At 36.6% G+C, this 17,397-nt stretch overlaps 1 protein-coding gene across 25 annotated transcripts in view; it reads right to left on the bottom strand.

Annotated features, from left to right (window-relative positions):
- The window catches only part of LOC124391732 (CLIP-associating protein 1-A-like), a 68,423-nt gene that overhangs the window by 11,238 nt on the left and 39,788 nt on the right, over positions 1-17,397 (bottom strand). For 7 of the 25 annotated variants that reach the window (XM_046858496.1, XM_046858495.1, XM_046858501.1 and 4 more), the window contains 16 exons: positions 17,314-17,360; positions 17,052-17,222; positions 16,710-16,733; positions 15,471-15,578; positions 14,831-14,869; positions 14,393-14,536; positions 13,150-13,257; positions 12,545-12,604; positions 10,155-10,258; positions 9,974-9,997; positions 8,915-9,159; positions 7,287-7,350; positions 7,165-7,167; positions 6,908-7,071; positions 4,956-5,034; positions 3,147-3,290 (listed from right to left, as the gene is read on the bottom strand). In XM_046858496.1, coding sequence (XP_046714452.1) covers positions 3,147-3,290; positions 4,956-5,034; positions 6,908-7,071; positions 7,165-7,167; positions 7,287-7,350; positions 8,915-9,159; positions 9,974-9,997; positions 10,155-10,258; positions 12,545-12,604; positions 13,150-13,257; positions 14,393-14,536; positions 14,831-14,869; positions 15,471-15,578; positions 16,710-16,733; positions 17,052-17,222; positions 17,314-17,360 — 1,528 coding nt within the window. The remainder of the gene's footprint in view (positions 1-3,146; positions 3,291-4,955; positions 5,035-6,907; positions 7,072-7,164; positions 7,168-7,286; positions 7,351-8,914; positions 9,160-9,973; positions 9,998-10,154; positions 10,259-12,544; positions 12,605-13,149; positions 13,258-14,392; positions 14,537-14,830; positions 14,870-15,470; positions 15,579-16,709; positions 16,734-17,051; positions 17,223-17,313; positions 17,361-17,397) is intronic. The other 18 variants (XM_046858498.1, XM_046858503.1, XM_046858509.1 and 15 more) reach the window with 12 other exon arrangements.

The following is a 17,397-nucleotide window of genomic DNA, read 5'->3' as shown; positions in this document are numbered from 1 at the left end:
CACTTTGTAAGCATGATTATCTCATTTAGAATCCCTCTGGACTTCCAGTGGACCACCAATGGCCCGACAGCACATGGCCATGGCACTCACAGTCAGGATAATTACATTTTTATGATGGACTGAACATTACAACCCATCAACAAAGTTATACCGCTAAATAATATGAACTACAATCTAAGGAAAATTGTAATTAAAATGTTTTCTATGGGTGGACAATTTTAAAAACAATAAAATCAACTCTCGGGCTCTACCTCTTTTACAGTTACAAAACATCTTCTGTATAATGATGGATCATTTTCGACACAGCCGTGACAATAGTGTCTTTGGTACTTGAAAGAATTGAAAGGGAACAGTATTATCCCTGATGGGTTGAGAGACAGCGCTGTGGTAAGCAACAGGTCATAAATGGTAGATGACGATCAGCACAGATTGTTCATCAAAAGGGATGAGCAAAAGTGTGTAATTATAGTGAGACTTGTAGAGTTTATCACTATAACACATTCTGAAATATGCCCAAAGTAATGAATCATAATCCGCCTGAAAAACACCTCCTAAATGCTGAAGTAGGCAAAACATCAAAATTCTGTTGATGGACATGAGCTTACATGCTGCTCTCATTTTCAGCATCAACATTTACAACGAGTGAGATGCACAGTTGTCCAATCCTAAGCATTCTAAGGCATTTTCAGGGTGTGTAGGCGTCAAACGTTAGCTGCAACCGGAAAGGGTACAAGTTGAATTGGCTGGTAACGTGCGACATTTCTTAACTTTGTCTTTTTTACCACCAAGCTACTTTTTTGTGTTTGTTTTAACTTTCAGTGACTGCTATAACCAGCAAAGGGGGAGTGAGAGTGATTTACCTGGTGGCACGTGCAACACATACAAACACACACAGACACACACGCATGCACATACACACACACTGGTGGTAATATGACATAGGTGCAACTCATCACATCTTCATCCCATTGTTTAAACCCACAATCACTATTTATTGCACTAGTTATTGGCCTAAAATAGAGATTTTCAATTGTGGAAATTACTTCTTTGCTGTACAATAATTGCCAACCAAATGAATATAATCAGGCAAATATTGTTCTGACCGATGCTTAATATGTAACATGAAACTGTTGATAATGCAAATAAATTACATTTTGAAACTATTCCTCTTTTCAAATGAATGCCTTGAAATATTTTTCTTTTAGATATTATTACCTGGAATTAAAAGACCAACCCCAGCCTACTGTGTTAGGGTGTTTTAGGCTACATGCTGTGTTGACTGCCATTTTGCACAGCAGGCAAACATAGAAGCATATGCTTCTCATTCAACTCGCGATCAGCTCTTGTCCACGCGCCCGTAATGGTGCTTGTCCATGCACCCGCTGCCACATACAGTGAGGAAAATAAGTATTTCCACTGTGAGAGACATAATAAAAAAAAAAAATCCAGAAATCACAATATATGATTTTTAAACTATTTATTTGTATGATACAGCTGCAAATAAGTATTTGAACACCTGTCTATCAGCTAGAATTCTGACCCTCAAAGACCTGTTAGTCTGCCTTTAAAATGTCCACCTCCACTACATTTATTATCCTAAATTAGATGCACCTGTTTGAGGTCGTTAGCTGCATAAAGACACCTGTCCACCCCATACAATCAGTAAGAATCCAACTACTAACATGGCCAAGACCAAAGAGCTGTCCAAAGACACTAGAGACAAAATTGTACACCTCCACAAGGCTGGAAAGGTCTACGGGGAAATTGCCAAGCAGCTTGGTAAAAAAAGGTCCACTGTTGGAGCAATCTTTAGAAAATGGAAGAAGCTAAACATGACTGTCAATCTCCCTCAGACTGGGGCTCCATGCAAGGTCTCACCTCGTGGGATCTCAATGATCCTAAGGAAGGTGAGAAATCAGGCCAGAACTACACGGGAGGAGCTGGTCAATGACCTGAAAAGAGCTGGGACCACTGTTTCCAAGGTTACTGTTGGTGATACACTAAGACGTCATGGTTTGAAATTATGCATGGCACAGAAGGTTCCCCTACTTAAACCAGCACATGTCCAGGCACGTTTTAAGTTTGCCAATGACCATTTGGATGATCCAGAGGAGTCATGGGAGAAAGTCATGTGGTCAGATGAGACCAAAATAGAACTTTTGGGTCATAATTCCACTAAACGTGTTTGGAGGAAGAAGAATGATGAGTACCATCCCAAGAACACCATCCCTACTGTGAAGCATGGAAGTGGTAGCATCATGCTTTGAGGGTGTTTTTCTGCACATGGGACAGGGCGACTGCACTGTATTAAGGAGAGGATGACCGGGGCCATGTATTGCCAGATTTTGGGGAACAACCTCCTTCCCTCTGTTAAAGCATTGAAGATGGGTCGAGGCTGGGTCTTCCAACATGTCAATGACCCGAAGCACACAGCCAGGATAACCAAGGAGTGGCTCTGTAAGAAGCATATCAAGGTTCTGGCGTGGCCTAGCCAGTCTCCAGACCTAAACCCAATAGAGAATCTTTGGATTGAGCTCAAACTCCGTGTTTCTCAGCGACAGGCCAGAAACCTGACTGATCTAGAGAAGAAGATCTGTGTGGAGGAGTGGGCCAAAATCCCTCCTGCAGTGTGTGCAAACCTGGTGAAAAACTACAGGAAACGTTTGACCTCTGTAATTGCAAACAAAGTCTACTGTACCAAATATTAACATTGACTTTCTCAGGTGTTCAAATACTTATTTGCAGCTGTATCATACAAATAAATAGTTAAAAAATCATACATTGTGATTTCTGGATTTTTTTTTTTAGATTATGTCTCTCACAGTGGACATGCACCTACGATGACAATTTCAGACCCCTCCATGATTTCTAAGTGGGAGAACTTGCAAAATAGCAGGGTGTTCAAATACTTACTTTCCTCACTGTAAGTTGTATATGCAGTGGTTCCAAGGTATTTTATTAAAAGCTTACTCTGCTGCTAAATCTTTAATCAATGTCTTTGTGTAGACTATACAGTACTCTATTTACAACTGAATTACAGTGTGTAATTACAACTGGGCAATTGTGGTGGCTCACAAAAGCTTTCGTGGTCAGCCTTCAAAAAAAATAGAAGAGTGTTTTCTGAGAGATGAAGGAAAAACCCTCACTTTTCTGACATCCGAGCTTTTCGGCTCCGTTGTCCAGGTGATGATGCGGGAGACGGCTAGTCGCGTCTCACTGGAGTTTACAAAATCGGTGGGATCCATTTGCCTGGCCAGAGACTCGATATACTTCAGAATGGCCACCTTCACCTACACAACAGAGACAACAAACTGAAATTTAGGGAGGATGTTTGTGGATAAATCAGTTTGCGGATATAAATCAGTAATCTGTTATTCTTCAAATTTTTTTCCAGATGAGCAACCCCAGTAAAACTGAACTAACTGTGGGGAATTAGTGTGTACCTGTGACTGTTTGTGTGAGTTTCACCAATATGCTGTTTTGCAAACTTCTAATTTCCATGTCATTGCCTTTCATAGTCTAGGTCACTTATTTCACATACAGTAATTCCTCTTTTTTCGCAGTGGTTACGTTCCAAAACCGCCTGTGGTAAATGAAAAACGGCGATAAACGGACGCCACACCAAAAATGCTATTTTATGTATACAGTACTGTACTATATTAACCTTTTACTTCATTTTATAATTAATAATTATATTTTTATGAATACATTTAATTATTTTAACTTCAAACTTCAAAAACCCCTATAATTCCATATAAGTTTTTTGGTCTATCGTGCTATCCGCAAGAGACCGGAAAAAACTGCCAAATTAATTAGTTAGTATGTGACAAATGCAATTCCGTGATAAACCACGGCCGCGAGATTCAAACTGCGGTAAAGCAGGGGATTATTGTAAAAGATTCATGTAAAAGATATTTAGGATTGTTGCCACTATAAACCTGCAATTAGAAAGTATGAGAGGCAGCCATTACTCCTGTCACAATGATGAGGGCGTGTGAGAACCCAAATACTGATCACGCTCCCATTCTTTCTTCTGTTAGCTAGCACTAATCAAATTTCACAGTCAGTGGAAAGGAAATAGTTTACTCCTACCTTCCTACTACCACACAAAAGTAACAAGCTTCTTTGTCTAGAAGGATAGGCATACACATTTTATTTGTAAAAAAAGGTAAGACTATGCAATATACATTTTCATCTGTTAATTGAGTGTATATATGTATATGTATAAATATCTAAACTGTATTTTAAATTTTGATTTTAAATTTAACGAGTTCTTCCTTGATTCCTCCCATCTTTCCACCAAATAATAAAGGAAATCGGGCTTAGATCCTATTCACATGCCGCACCAAAAACATACAAACACCAGGGAATAAAACATGACTCAAATATGCTCTGTGTGCATAAAGAATTTAACAATAAATAGTTAAAATAAGGTTGCCTAATCAAACAAAGCTATAATCTCTTTAAGGTTCATATATGTGTATATCTAGCACTGTCCATCCAGCACCTCACCTGCCCTTGATCACACTGCACATCAATGCTTTTTCAAATGCCTGTGATAAAAATGAGTGGCAACCAGATATGACAATATTAAAATGTGTTGTATCAAATGGCACCCTGCGACACCATTATAATCAGTGTTTCTTCAGCTCATATTTTTTTAAAGAGATCAAGCTTTGACTTAATGTGATATTAATTCGCAGCTCAGAGTCCACAAATCATAAACTTTGAGGTGCAGCAACATGAGAAACTTTGTTGTACTCTGCGTGCGTTTCCACATTTTGCATGAACTGAATGGGAGTCAATGGAGTGAAAAGCGCAGTGTGACCATGGCTTAAGGGTAATCTTGGGTATAACACAAAGCAAAGCAATGATTGTGTTATGTTGACAAGTGTGTGTCTGTCAAAAGCTTTACATCGGCTTTAAACATTAAGACTCTGATTAGGTCTACCAACCTTAAGATTTGGAGTTTGTGTCTGATCAACAATAAAGCGCATTAAGATGTTGAACTGCTGATCGTAGGAAAAAGAATCCCTGTAAAATAAAGAGAGGTCAAAGTAGAGAGACAACCACTGAAAGTAACAGGCCTTGAAATAATGCAATAAAAACATGCAATAAATATGAAGTCAAGAAATAAATAAATAATAAAATAACATTTACTAAGATTTATACTGTGTGCACACGAACACATAAATCAAAATAGTTAAATATATAATATAAATAAACCATGCGCATATATATATATATATATATATATATATATATATATATATATATATATATATATATATATACATACATATACAGTGCCCTCCACAATTATTGGCACCCCTGTTTAAGATGTGGTCGTGGACTTCTAAAAATTCTCCTTTTTTATTTAAACAACATAGAACCCAAATGCAAAAAAGAAAAATCCAACCTTTCATTTAAGTACATAACTTTGGTGGTAAAAAATCATACATTTAGAAAAAAAAAACTTGAAATCATGTGTCCCACAATTATTGGCACCCCTAACAATTCCTCTGAAAATGTAATTGTTTTTTTTTATATATATTTTCTGTAGTTGCTAAGGTTGGTCAGGGTATCTAGGGACTTTTAATTAGTAATTCATGATTTCCTGTTTCCTGGGGTATAAATATGACGTGACACAGAGGCCTAATTCTCTTACCCATTTGTCAACATGGCAAAGACAAGAGAACACACCATTCAAGTAAGGCAGATGTGTGTCGACCTTCATAAGTCAGGCAATGGCTACAAGAAAATAGCCACTCGCCTTAACTTGCCTTAACTCGGTATCTACAGTCAGAGGAATCATTAAGAAGTTTAAAACAACTGGAACAGTGACAAACAAGGCTGGAAGAGGTCCCAAGTTTATCTTGCCACAACGCACAGTGAGGAGGATGGTAAGAGAAGTAAAAAAATTTCCCAAGCTCACCGTCACAGAATTGCATCAAAGAGTGGCATCTTGGGGTCACAGAGTCTCCAAAACAACCATCAGACGCTCTCTACATGCCAACAAGCTGTTTGGGAGGCATGCAAGGAAAAAGCCTTTTCTCACTAACACTCACAAACGTAAACGTCTGGAGTTTGCTAAGCGGTACTGGGACTTCAACTGGGATCGTGTGCTTTGGTCAGATGAGACTAAGATTGAGCTTTTTGGCAACAAACACTCTAAGTGGGTCTGGCGTAAAACAAAAGATGAGTATGCCGAAAAGCACCTCATGCCCACCGTGAAGTATGGTGGAGGATCTGTGATGCTGTGGGCCTGTTTCTCTTCCAAAGGCCCTGGGAACCTTGTTAGGGTGCATGGCATTATGAACGCTTTGAAGTACCAGGATATTTTAAATAAAAACCTGATGGCCTCTGCCAGAAAGCTGAAGATGGGTCGTCATTGGGTCTTTCAGCAGGATAATGATCCAAAACATGTGGCAAAATCTACACAAAAGTGGTTCAGCAGTCACAAACTCAAGGTCCTCCCATGGCCATCTCAGTCCCCAGACCTCAACCCAATCGAAAACCTGTGGGGCGAGCTAAAGAGAAGAGTGCATAAGAGAGGACCCAGGACACTGGATGATCTAGAAAGATTGTGCAAAGAAGAATGGTCAAAAATCCCTCTCTCTGTGTTCTCCAATCTTGTGAAATGTTATAGGAGAAGATTAAGTGCTGCCTTGTTGGCAAAAGGAGGTTGTACAAAGTATTAACATCAGGGGTGCCAATAATTGTGGCACACATGATTTCAAGTTTTTTTTTTTTCTAAATGTGTGATTTTTTTACCACCAAAGTTATGTACTTAAATAAAAGGTTGGATTTTTCTCTTTCTTTGCATTTGGGTTCTATGTTGTTTTAAAAAAAAGGGGTGCCAATAATTGTGGAGGGCACTGTATATATAGAATAGTAGAGTTCACACCTGGTGACATCGAGGGCTTTCTGCACTTTAGCCTGCACTGAGCCCAGCAGATCAGCACCCATCTTCTTTAACAGCTGTGTCAGGAGCACAAACAGCCAGTCCTGCAAATCCTCCCTATGCAGCACGATGAAGTCCACCAACGTTTCCAGGAACATGCTGAACACCTGATAGCACAACAGTTTTCAGCATTTACCACACAAAGGTTCATATTACATAAATCAACTAAATAAAGCAAACCCCAGGAGGAAAATACATACTCTCTGTTGAAGCAATCCACACCAAGGAAAAGCCATGCAACAAAATACAAAAAAAAAAAATCTGTAACACCACATATTACAGGAGATTTATACATTTTAAACTCAAGTCAAAATGTACTCACCTTGCTGTGAGGGTCAGCAAACATCCTAGTGAAAATCTCACACAGCCTCTTGAGTTCCACACGGCTGAAAGACAAAAAAGATAATAGTATAAAGATAAAGATAATGATTCAAAGAGAACTACCTTTTTATTATTATACTATACAGAAATGCATATACTGTACTTTGTTCATCTGCATTATTTTGAAAGATTTACAAGCAAGTCATGAACACTGAATAACTTTGTATGTGCCAGAATTAAAAATTTTTAAATCTATTCAATTAAAATAATAATTTAAAAAATAATTTTATGTATGCAATTTTATTCGTCCCAAATACATTACCCCAAATAAATATTTATCAGCTATAGACCTAATGCTGTTTAATTATTAATGGATAATTACTTACTAAAAATCATACTGTTTGGTAATGTAATCATCTGTTTGCATGCAATTTTTATTTACTTTCCTATTTACATATTTACGAATATGTTGACCTCGGATTCAAGATGATCTTTTAATAAGGATTTTACTTAGAACAAGTGAGGAGTAAAAAAGAGCTCTGCCTATTTAACTACTTGAAAAATGTAGCATATAATAATAATTCATAGTATTTGTTATAAATACATAATACATTAAAACATTGTAATAAGATATTAAATGGTTTTAGAGCATTTAAGTGCTATTATTATTTACTAAACTCTATATTGACTATTTATTATTGATAGATAGCTTTTTTCTATTGACTTCACAAGTTAATGTCAAAGGTCACCTAGAGCAAATCAGTAAAAAACAAAAGTGACCACAAAACCTCGCTTCCCCTTTTGCTGTTTTTTGCTGTTTGATTGAGCAAACGTAGTTTATATATGTCTGAAAACTTCCACAAGTTTTCAGGTGTCTCCTGTAACACTGTAGCACTGAGGCCAAACAGCCAAAATGTTACAGCTAAACCATACATTTTGCAACATTTTTATATAATTACTTTATTATAATTATATAACTGTTTACCTGCTGTTTTGAACATCTACTTGATTGCTGCTGTTGCTGTTTGGCACAACTTTTTGTGTTTATATTTTGTGTATATACAGTATTTACAAGTACACTCTTGTTTACAGTTCTCTTTTGCACATTTCTCTGTATAACATATTATAGAGTAGGTTTTCTGCTGGTGCTATTTTGTTCTATGCTGTGTGATGTAGCTCTCTGTTGTGATGTAGTACCAGGGTTCTGGAGAAACGTTGTCTCATTTCACTGATTACTGCTTCAGCAATTTGAAATGACAATAAAAACTTCTTGACTTGACTCTGAGGGATAATTAGAACTACTATAACTAAAAACAAGATGCAAAAAAGCTAATTATATCTTAATTATGCTTGCACTTCTATAAATCTATGGTTGCTAAATGATACCACTTACTCAGATTTTAATCTCTTTTAAATTGCTAATGGTTGCATTTATATTTGTAATAGAGCATGGATATTTCCTTTAGAGATATAATGAAGGTCATAAATGAGGTAATTGTTTCAGATAATTGGGATCCATTGCTTAAAGCTTTAATTCTCAACACTAACCCCTAAAGAAAACGTGACAATCATTTCCAAAAAAAAAATTAAAAATTTTCAAGGCTGTTTTACTGTTTAGATTGAGCCTACCTGAGGGTTCTTTGGCTCTTCAGAAGGTTCTGGAGACCCACCAGGCCTTCTTTCCTCTCAGACCAATTGGAACTGGCACAGTGGTTTAGGATCTCAGCGACGTCCTCCGTCTGACGCATGTAGTGCGGCACTCCTCCGTTACGAGAGCTATAGGAAAGCTCTGAACAGGCACTAGAGGCGTCGCTGTTGGCATCATCGTCCGAGTACATACCAGGAGACTCGTACCAGCGCCGCACTGGCCTCCGCTAACAATCCGATTAAAAACACAAAGCACAGCGAGACTTATTTGCTTAATAATGCTGTTATTTGAGGTTAATGCAGTACTACGCATGCAGCTACCTTTCTAAGAATCTACTGTTGATGGAAAAGGGCATGCAGTGGGTTAATGACTGCTGTCATGTAGGTGTGAAAGATGTTACCACACTACAGGGATTTTAAAAACTCTAATTTGAGACAATATGGAATTATACCACAGCATTGTCAATTTCCCAGATGTGTTTGGTATAAATGGTGTGGACTATTTTCGCACGAGTTACAGCAGCTCTGACAGCAGTGCCAACTGTAATGCAAATCATTTTATATTTATATTTATTTGTAATATTTTGTACACTTAATTTTGTAACATTTCTAAAGCAACCTTTTTTTCTCTCATTTTAACTCAAAAACGAGAAAACAAAGTATTCCCACCTCATACAATGTAAGTGCTAAAAAAACTAACTTGCTTTACTGATGAACTGTACCTACAAACAGATTAAAAAGTACATGTGGTTCTTTAACAAATAAAAAATCTTTAGCAAATTGCTGTGGTATAAGAGAAATAAAACACCTCTAAGCATGCTGTTTAGAGAAAATAGTCCAAATGGCATAATAACAGTAATCAGCCCCAACGCATTGTTGATTATTTTCCTATAACAGCATGCACATTTTATTCCCTGCATAATTGCTCCATTACAAACTACTGCTAGTGACTGTTGTTTGTGATGTCTGTATGTAATGGACTCTTGAGATGATGAAGATGAAGAGAAGGTACAGTTTATATGTCAATAAAAAAAACCCAACCTGATTTCTGGAGTCTCCTAATAGCTGATGATATTTAAGACAGCAGGAGAAGGAAAAGCAAACACAACTACATGTCAGGGATTTCGCCTTCATCATTCCCACACACTTCTGGTGTTAAGCAATAGAGGTCAGTCATGATTTATGTGTTTGTTTCATAAAAAACAAAGCTGAGCAATCTCACCAGAGCATCAGCCACTGCTGCCTCCACTTCCATGCCTGTGTTCAGAATGCGCATGGCGTTGACTGAGGCTGAGATTCGTGCCTGATGGATCAGCCCAAAACGATCTAAGTGAATGAGCAGAAAAAAGAAAAATGTGAAAGCCAAAATTATGGTAATTAAATACTTATCAACAACCGTTAAAAAAGCAAAATGTAATTGTGGATTTCTCTTTGAAATATGATTCAAACATAAACATGAGACAAGCCTCTCCCCGCAGAACAAGCCAGCATAATAACAATACAGCAAAAATATGAATGAACAGAAACATTCATTTAAAAGTAAACTAAATATAATTACAGAATAACCACAAAAAATGCAATGCATGTAACATAAAAAAAGTTCAATAATACAAATAAAAAATGTCAATAATACCACAAAAACAAAGGGAAAAAATATATATTAATACATGCAACTGTAATGTACTGTACTATAGTCAGTGTATCTATTCCTACTGATATAATAATTGAAGCATTAAAGTATCCAGACTGGGATCATGCAGGACCTAACAAAAAAAGCTGAGAGAGCTGCGATAATATTTAACACTAAACTGTAAAATCTTAGTTATCAGTATGTATGGAAATGTAGTTTTTTTGGAATAATAAAACATTTATTAAGACTGTGAATATTGTAATGATATTTTGATGCAACACCAATGCTGCATGAATCTGTCAAATGCAGGGCCCTACACTAATACTGGTACTAGGGATGAGCGGTATACCAATACTAAGGGTAAAAAACCGTATATACTATATTTCAAACGGCAAATGATTTTGCTGAATTCTGTATTTCATACGCTGTTGTTCCGAAATTCACCTGTAAGCGGCAGTGCTTCCCAATTTGCTGCAAAACCGTTAAAAGACTGAAAAGATATGCACATGCATTAATTGTGCTACTTCATTTCAATTTTTTTTTTCCAAAGTCAAAATGTAACCCATGTTCCTGGTAGGTTTTTTGTTACATTTTGAGACATTTTGCAGTGTTTGCACTGAAAAGATTTGAATATATTTTCATTGTATTACTTCAGTTATATATAGTATTTATTTTTCCAACATCAAAAGGTAAACTATGTTCCCTGTAGGTTTTTTATAACAGTTTAATACAAAAGTATTAAGATATTAATCTATTTTTATTATTACTTTTGTTTTGTTTTTTTGTATAAATGTACTTATCTTTTGAGGCTGATTATTTGTATTACATTCTGGTATCGTACCAAAGCCAAAATTATGGTATCAAGCCATCCCTAAATGGCACTCTTGGCAAATTCCTGTCATAGTCATCTCAGTCCCCTGACTTGAACCCAACAGAAAACATGTGGAATGAACTGGAGTCCACATGTTTGGACCATGAAATGTGAACAATCTGGAAAGGGTCCGTTACCTTGAGGCACTAAGAAGACTCAGATCTGTTTTCTTGGCAAAGAAATGCAGCACAAAATAGCGACTAAAGCTAAAACATTATGGCAATAATTGTGCCACACAGATCTTTTTTATATTAAACTGAAATGTCTTCACAATTATTAAATGTTTAGATGTTTGTTAGATGTTTAAACAAATGTTTAAAAGGATAAACTATAAAAAATTTTCACAGTCATCATTTCTCATATTTACGAAGGGTTGCAATATTAGTGGCGTGGACTATATGCAAAATCTATTAAAAAAAACAAGTAAAATCAAAGTAATCTAACTACATTTGTTAAAAGCAAATTGACAAAACCTCTTCTTTGAAGCTTAAAAAATAAACAAATAAATCATATAACCAAAAGCAATAAAAAGGTGACATATCAATTGACACATAAAAAAAAAAACCTTATTTAAATAAATTCCATGATGACAATATGAACAACAGTAAATAAATTAAGCACAAAACACACAAAAATGCAAAAATAAATAAATCAGACACTTCACACTTCGCCTAAACTGACAGCCTTTATGATAATTGCATAATTAGAAGAGTATGGATTCATGGATTTAATTATTCAAATAATTAATTTTTTTTTTTTATTAAATTCAATAATTCATAAGATATATGTATTACAAATTTTACTACGATTTTATAAATAGAAAGATAAGTACATCAACTGTATTAGAAAGTGTAATCATTTTACTGCTATCTAAACACAATATGAATTACAGCTCTGCTTCCCTATTACTCTGTGTTCATGATAGAGAATTTATATTCCGTAAAAAAACCATATTGTTTTTGTACAATTTATTGTTTAACTTATTTCTATGTCCTGAACCCTTGCCTACCCTAAATAACTGACAGTTAAATAGAGATGTAAGTGTGAAATGTGTGAATTTGTGCTCTCTGGCACCCCCTGTGGGTTCAGAGGCCCTCTTGCCAGCGTTCACCTGTTTGCAGGGCGTCACCGCTTGTCAGGGCACTGGTGGAGCGTGAGTGACGCCGAGACACTGGTCAACAGGAGAACCAAATACAGTTCAGATTTAAAAACCCATCTTATATTGCATTTGATTGTTTTGAACAATCATGTACATACAATCATGCATTCTGAAAATACAAGAGTGAAAAAGAAGAACAGTTCTATGAAGTTTAGTTACACCTTATAAGAATGTTATAAAGTTGCAGCGTGCAGATAAAGAAAAGGAAGCTGAAGAAGTGAATGAGAAGAGACAGAGGAAGAATAGCTGCTCCTAGTAAGGAATAAATCATGATGTGGCATAAAAACATCAAGATGGTTTATGTATTTTTTTCCCTTATACACCACCTCAATCTGACAAATGTTAATTTTTAAATTTTAGACAATAACATTCATAATAAAATTAATTTATAGTTAGATGGATACTGTGGATATTTATAGGTTATAGCTGCTCTGAATTGTACATTATTTTAAGGAGCACCTTTGTGATATTTATGCCTCTATATCCCTATATATATATGTATGTATGTGTGTGTGTGTGTGTGTGTGTGTGTGTGTGTGTGTGTGTGAGAGACTCACCAAGGGGAGTAAAACCCCGTGCAGGACTTGTGTCTCTGCTGCTTTCCCTGCTTGTGTCACGACTGCAACCCTGACTCATACTGGGACGTGGGATGCGACTACCCCGCACTACCAGCCCCCATACACACACACATATACGAGCAGCATAAGAAAGGAAAGTGAAACAGGTAAGGCAGGACAAACAAGGAGACAGGAGGTTAGGTATTTTCGAAGCACAGGAATAGGGATGGTAAGAATAGTGAAGAGTAATATGGTGTAGATTTGTAACTCTACCTGCTTCTGCAATCATAAAGACAGTCCTATACTCATCCTTAGACTCATATTTACAATCTTCTCCTACTGAACACACTTCTAACACCTGTAAACTGTAATGATTTAATCCATTACAAAAAAAGGGTCCATTTTGATGAAAGCAGAAAAGAACAGCTCCCTCAGAGGAACTCAAAGGCTGAATGAATATGTTTCACTGACACACATCATCACATTTATCTTTACATTTATCTCTTAACATGAACCTTTACTTGTAATATTCAAAAGAAGTTGGTGTAATTTTGCCCTGAAATAAAATTTCTGTCTAGTTATACACCTTAACAAAGTTTAACAAAATCAGGACTAAGGTCACAAACTACAGAATCATTTCTATGTTTCAGGTTTGCACACACACGCATTTTTAAAATACTTGCATTCGCGTCACTCATAGTTCATGACAAACCAAAAATATATATTTTTTAAATAAATGCAAATACAAGCAAGCCAAAAGAAAACTATATTAGTTCATATTTAAATTAATAACACATGAGTATGAGGAAGCAAAGGTTTTACAATTACAATTAAACTACAATCCAGAATATATTCAGTAATGCCTTCAACAGGTTGGAACATTTCACAGCCTGTACTTGTTTACACCTTTTTTTTGTTGTTGTGATATTAAATTAAATATGAAAGATTTAAGTAATTTTCACAAGGATTTACTGTTCTGTCAAAAAATGTTTTGGCTCAAAAATCTTTGGGAGTCAAAAACATACTCTCAGCACCAGAAAACCTGATAGATGAAATTATAACAGAAACTCTTTTTTATCCACAGATGAAAATTGCCAACTGTGGATAAGCACCAAGCAGGGTTTTTTATTAAAGTGGTTCATCCATGCATGCTTCACTGGTGTAAATTGAACACAAAACTTTATGAAGGCTTTTTCATTAAAACTAAATCTGTGTGTGTGTGTGTGTGTAGTGTTTCTCTCACCCTGGCCCGAGCGACCAGGGCTGCTCTCTCGGCTGCAGCCCTGACTGCGTGGGATCCTACTGCGCTTCTCGGATGGGGTCACAGAGGACACTTTGCCATAGGACTGACCAATAAGCTTCCCAGGAGAACTGGAACGACTCCCAGCTACACACACATACACACAGAGTGAGACTTTAGTCAAATTTATCCTGAACATCTCATAGTAGTATAGTATAATAGACATACAGTATAATACAGTATCACATGCAGGAACACCAGTACACAGGATGTCATAATCACATAAACAAAACTGAACAAATTCAACAATGATGTACATCAACATCACATTACATAAAAACTTAAAAGGGAGGAATTGTACATATGGGTGATGGAGAAAGGGGGTATAAATGGTTAAAGGGGGAATATCTCATGCTGTAGTGGTAAGAAAGTCAGCTGTACCGTGAGTCTTACCACCTGCTTGGTTTGCTGATCTGGATCCTTATATATGAGAAGCACATGAACAGTGAAGGGCATCCAGTTATATAATGACCGTGAAACTGCATTACCCAACATGCATTGGGCATGTCATTAGATTTGCTTGTACCACAGCACTGCTGAATGCTGCTGAATGTTCCATAATGTTAAATGTATATTAACAGATAAAGACTACATTTTCTTTAATTAAAAAAATATTGCTGTGGTATAAGAAGAATAAAAGACGTTGTGACATACTGTTATAAGAAAATAATCAAAATCACGGTGTTAACATTATTTCCACTCCTCGTCAATTATTAATTTCTTATAGCAGCAGACCTCGTTGTGTTTTATTCCTGACATGAAACATCCCTGATTGTTGCCATGGGCAAACAATACCAATCATGCTGATGTTATGAGCATAACTTTTCCTAACACTCAGTCGTTCATAAATAATGCCAGTTAAGAAAAAAAAAAATCAAGAAATACACTAGAATCTATCCCATAATGTATCTGTTGCTTTGCCCTGTCAAGACTTCTCTTGTAACCCTGATGACAAATAGGAATTTTTCCAAAGAACAAATGGAACGTCTAAGAAAGGGAGTGTGTCTGACAGGTAACTTACGCTGTGACTGCGACACCACTTTCGCTCGGCTCCGCCCCCGACTGTCTTTAACAGAGGATCCACCTCCAACGCTGCTGCCAGAACTCTGCCTCCGTGTGCGTACACGACCTAGAGATATACCAGTGAATAATGTGACATAAGTTTCAACAAACAAGTTTCATAAATGTACTTTAGATTTTATAATAAAAAATACATAGACAATGGAATCAACTTCTACATAGAAACACACAGTGTAGCCTAGCAATTAATGCATGCAATTATAGATACACTCAGGATGTCAAGAGAACATCCACAAGCTAAAAGATATTTTAATATTTTAGTTGCATTTTCCATTTCTGGACTGGGAAAAAGGTTTACACAATTTTTCAGATATGTCAGTAAGTGTAAACCTAAAATGCAGCCTATTTGGTAAATGTAAATAAAAACCAATGCCCACAGTGAAGTGTGGTGGTGGTAGCATTGTGCGGAACGTTATCCATGGCTTCTTTATGGTTTCTATATATAATTCCCTTCCTCCTTAGTAACTGTTAAACCATATTCTTCCAATTTTCAAACAAGAGATTAAATGAGCTCGATGCAATGATTAAATTGATTCAAGTTTCAAATTGTAAATGTTTGTTCTTTTTAGAGGGAAGAGGAATTTGTGCCAGTGGCCTGGCATTTATAATCATGTTGGTTCTTAGACAAACTCAAGATTCATTGAGTTACAGTGGAATTTATATTGTTTTGATTTATATAATAAATGTCTAATATTTCCTCCTCCAAAATTAATCATGATTTATGTCCCACATACACAAAATAAACCACACACTTTTAACTGAATCAGCATTCCTAATGTAATGAAGAATCTATCAGCCAGTATGGTCAGTTTAGAGGTTACTGTCAGACTCCATGCAGGTGGTCCATGCAGACTTACTAAGCACAGTTTATAAACAACATCTTATAAATCACTGCATATCAATTACAGCATACCAACCACAGCTTATCAGTCATAGCTTGTCAACTATTCTCAGAGATGCCCAGCTCTACCAAACCTGATTTATCTGTTTATTAGGTCGAGATATGAATCAAGTAAATCAGATGTGAATCAAGTGAACCAACAACTGAGCTGGGCTTCCCAGAATCATCACTACAAGGGAACTAGCACAAGATGAGAAACATGGAGGACTGCACACTGGACCCAACTCTACACACACACACACACACATACATACACACACACACACACAGATACCTTACCCTCCCAATTACCAGGAGTTGCATCTTGGGCAAATAAAAGCAGGAAACCAAAGGAAATTCAGAATATTTTGTTACTTTTATTAGTACTAATAAATAATATAAAACAAAATGTGTTTGATGCCTTTTAACAGTAATCTATGACATATAAAACACCTCAAACCAGGAGGTTTTGCTTTAATCCTGCTATTCCACATTACACTCAACCCATAAAGAGAAGAAACAAGGTTCCCCAAAGACTTAAAATACTTCAATGCAGTTTTATTTGTTTAACACTGAACCAAATGTGATGTCTTCTGTTAAAACTGCAAGCTGGTGGCTGTAAGTGCAGATGTAAGGTGTTACCTAGTGAGGCATAGGAGCCAGGCGGCAGTGCACCGGCTGAGCTGAAGGGAGCAGCAGCGGGTACTTTGGGCATTCGAGACTTGGCGGTAGCGGCAGCATTGACATCGACATCGCTGCGTGAGCGCTGCAATGAGCCAGGTGTAGAGGACACTCTAGAGCTGACCACTTTATCTGAGAGACAGATACACAGCATATTAATAGTTAGATCATTACACTGTAACTTCGCATTACATTTCGTTTACATCAGTTACAGAATTCTTACTTCTGGTTATGCTGCTTTGTACAGATGCTTTAGCAGACTGTGGACGACTAAAACGAACAGCAAAACAAACAAAAAATAGAAGAA

The sequence above is a fragment of the Silurus meridionalis genome, chromosome 9 (genome assembly GCF_014805685.1).
Source record: "Silurus meridionalis isolate SWU-2019-XX chromosome 9, ASM1480568v1, whole genome shotgun sequence".
NCBI lineage: Eukaryota > Metazoa > Chordata > Actinopteri > Siluriformes > Siluridae > Silurus > Silurus meridionalis.
This window is presented reverse-complemented; position numbering and strand designations above follow the sequence as displayed.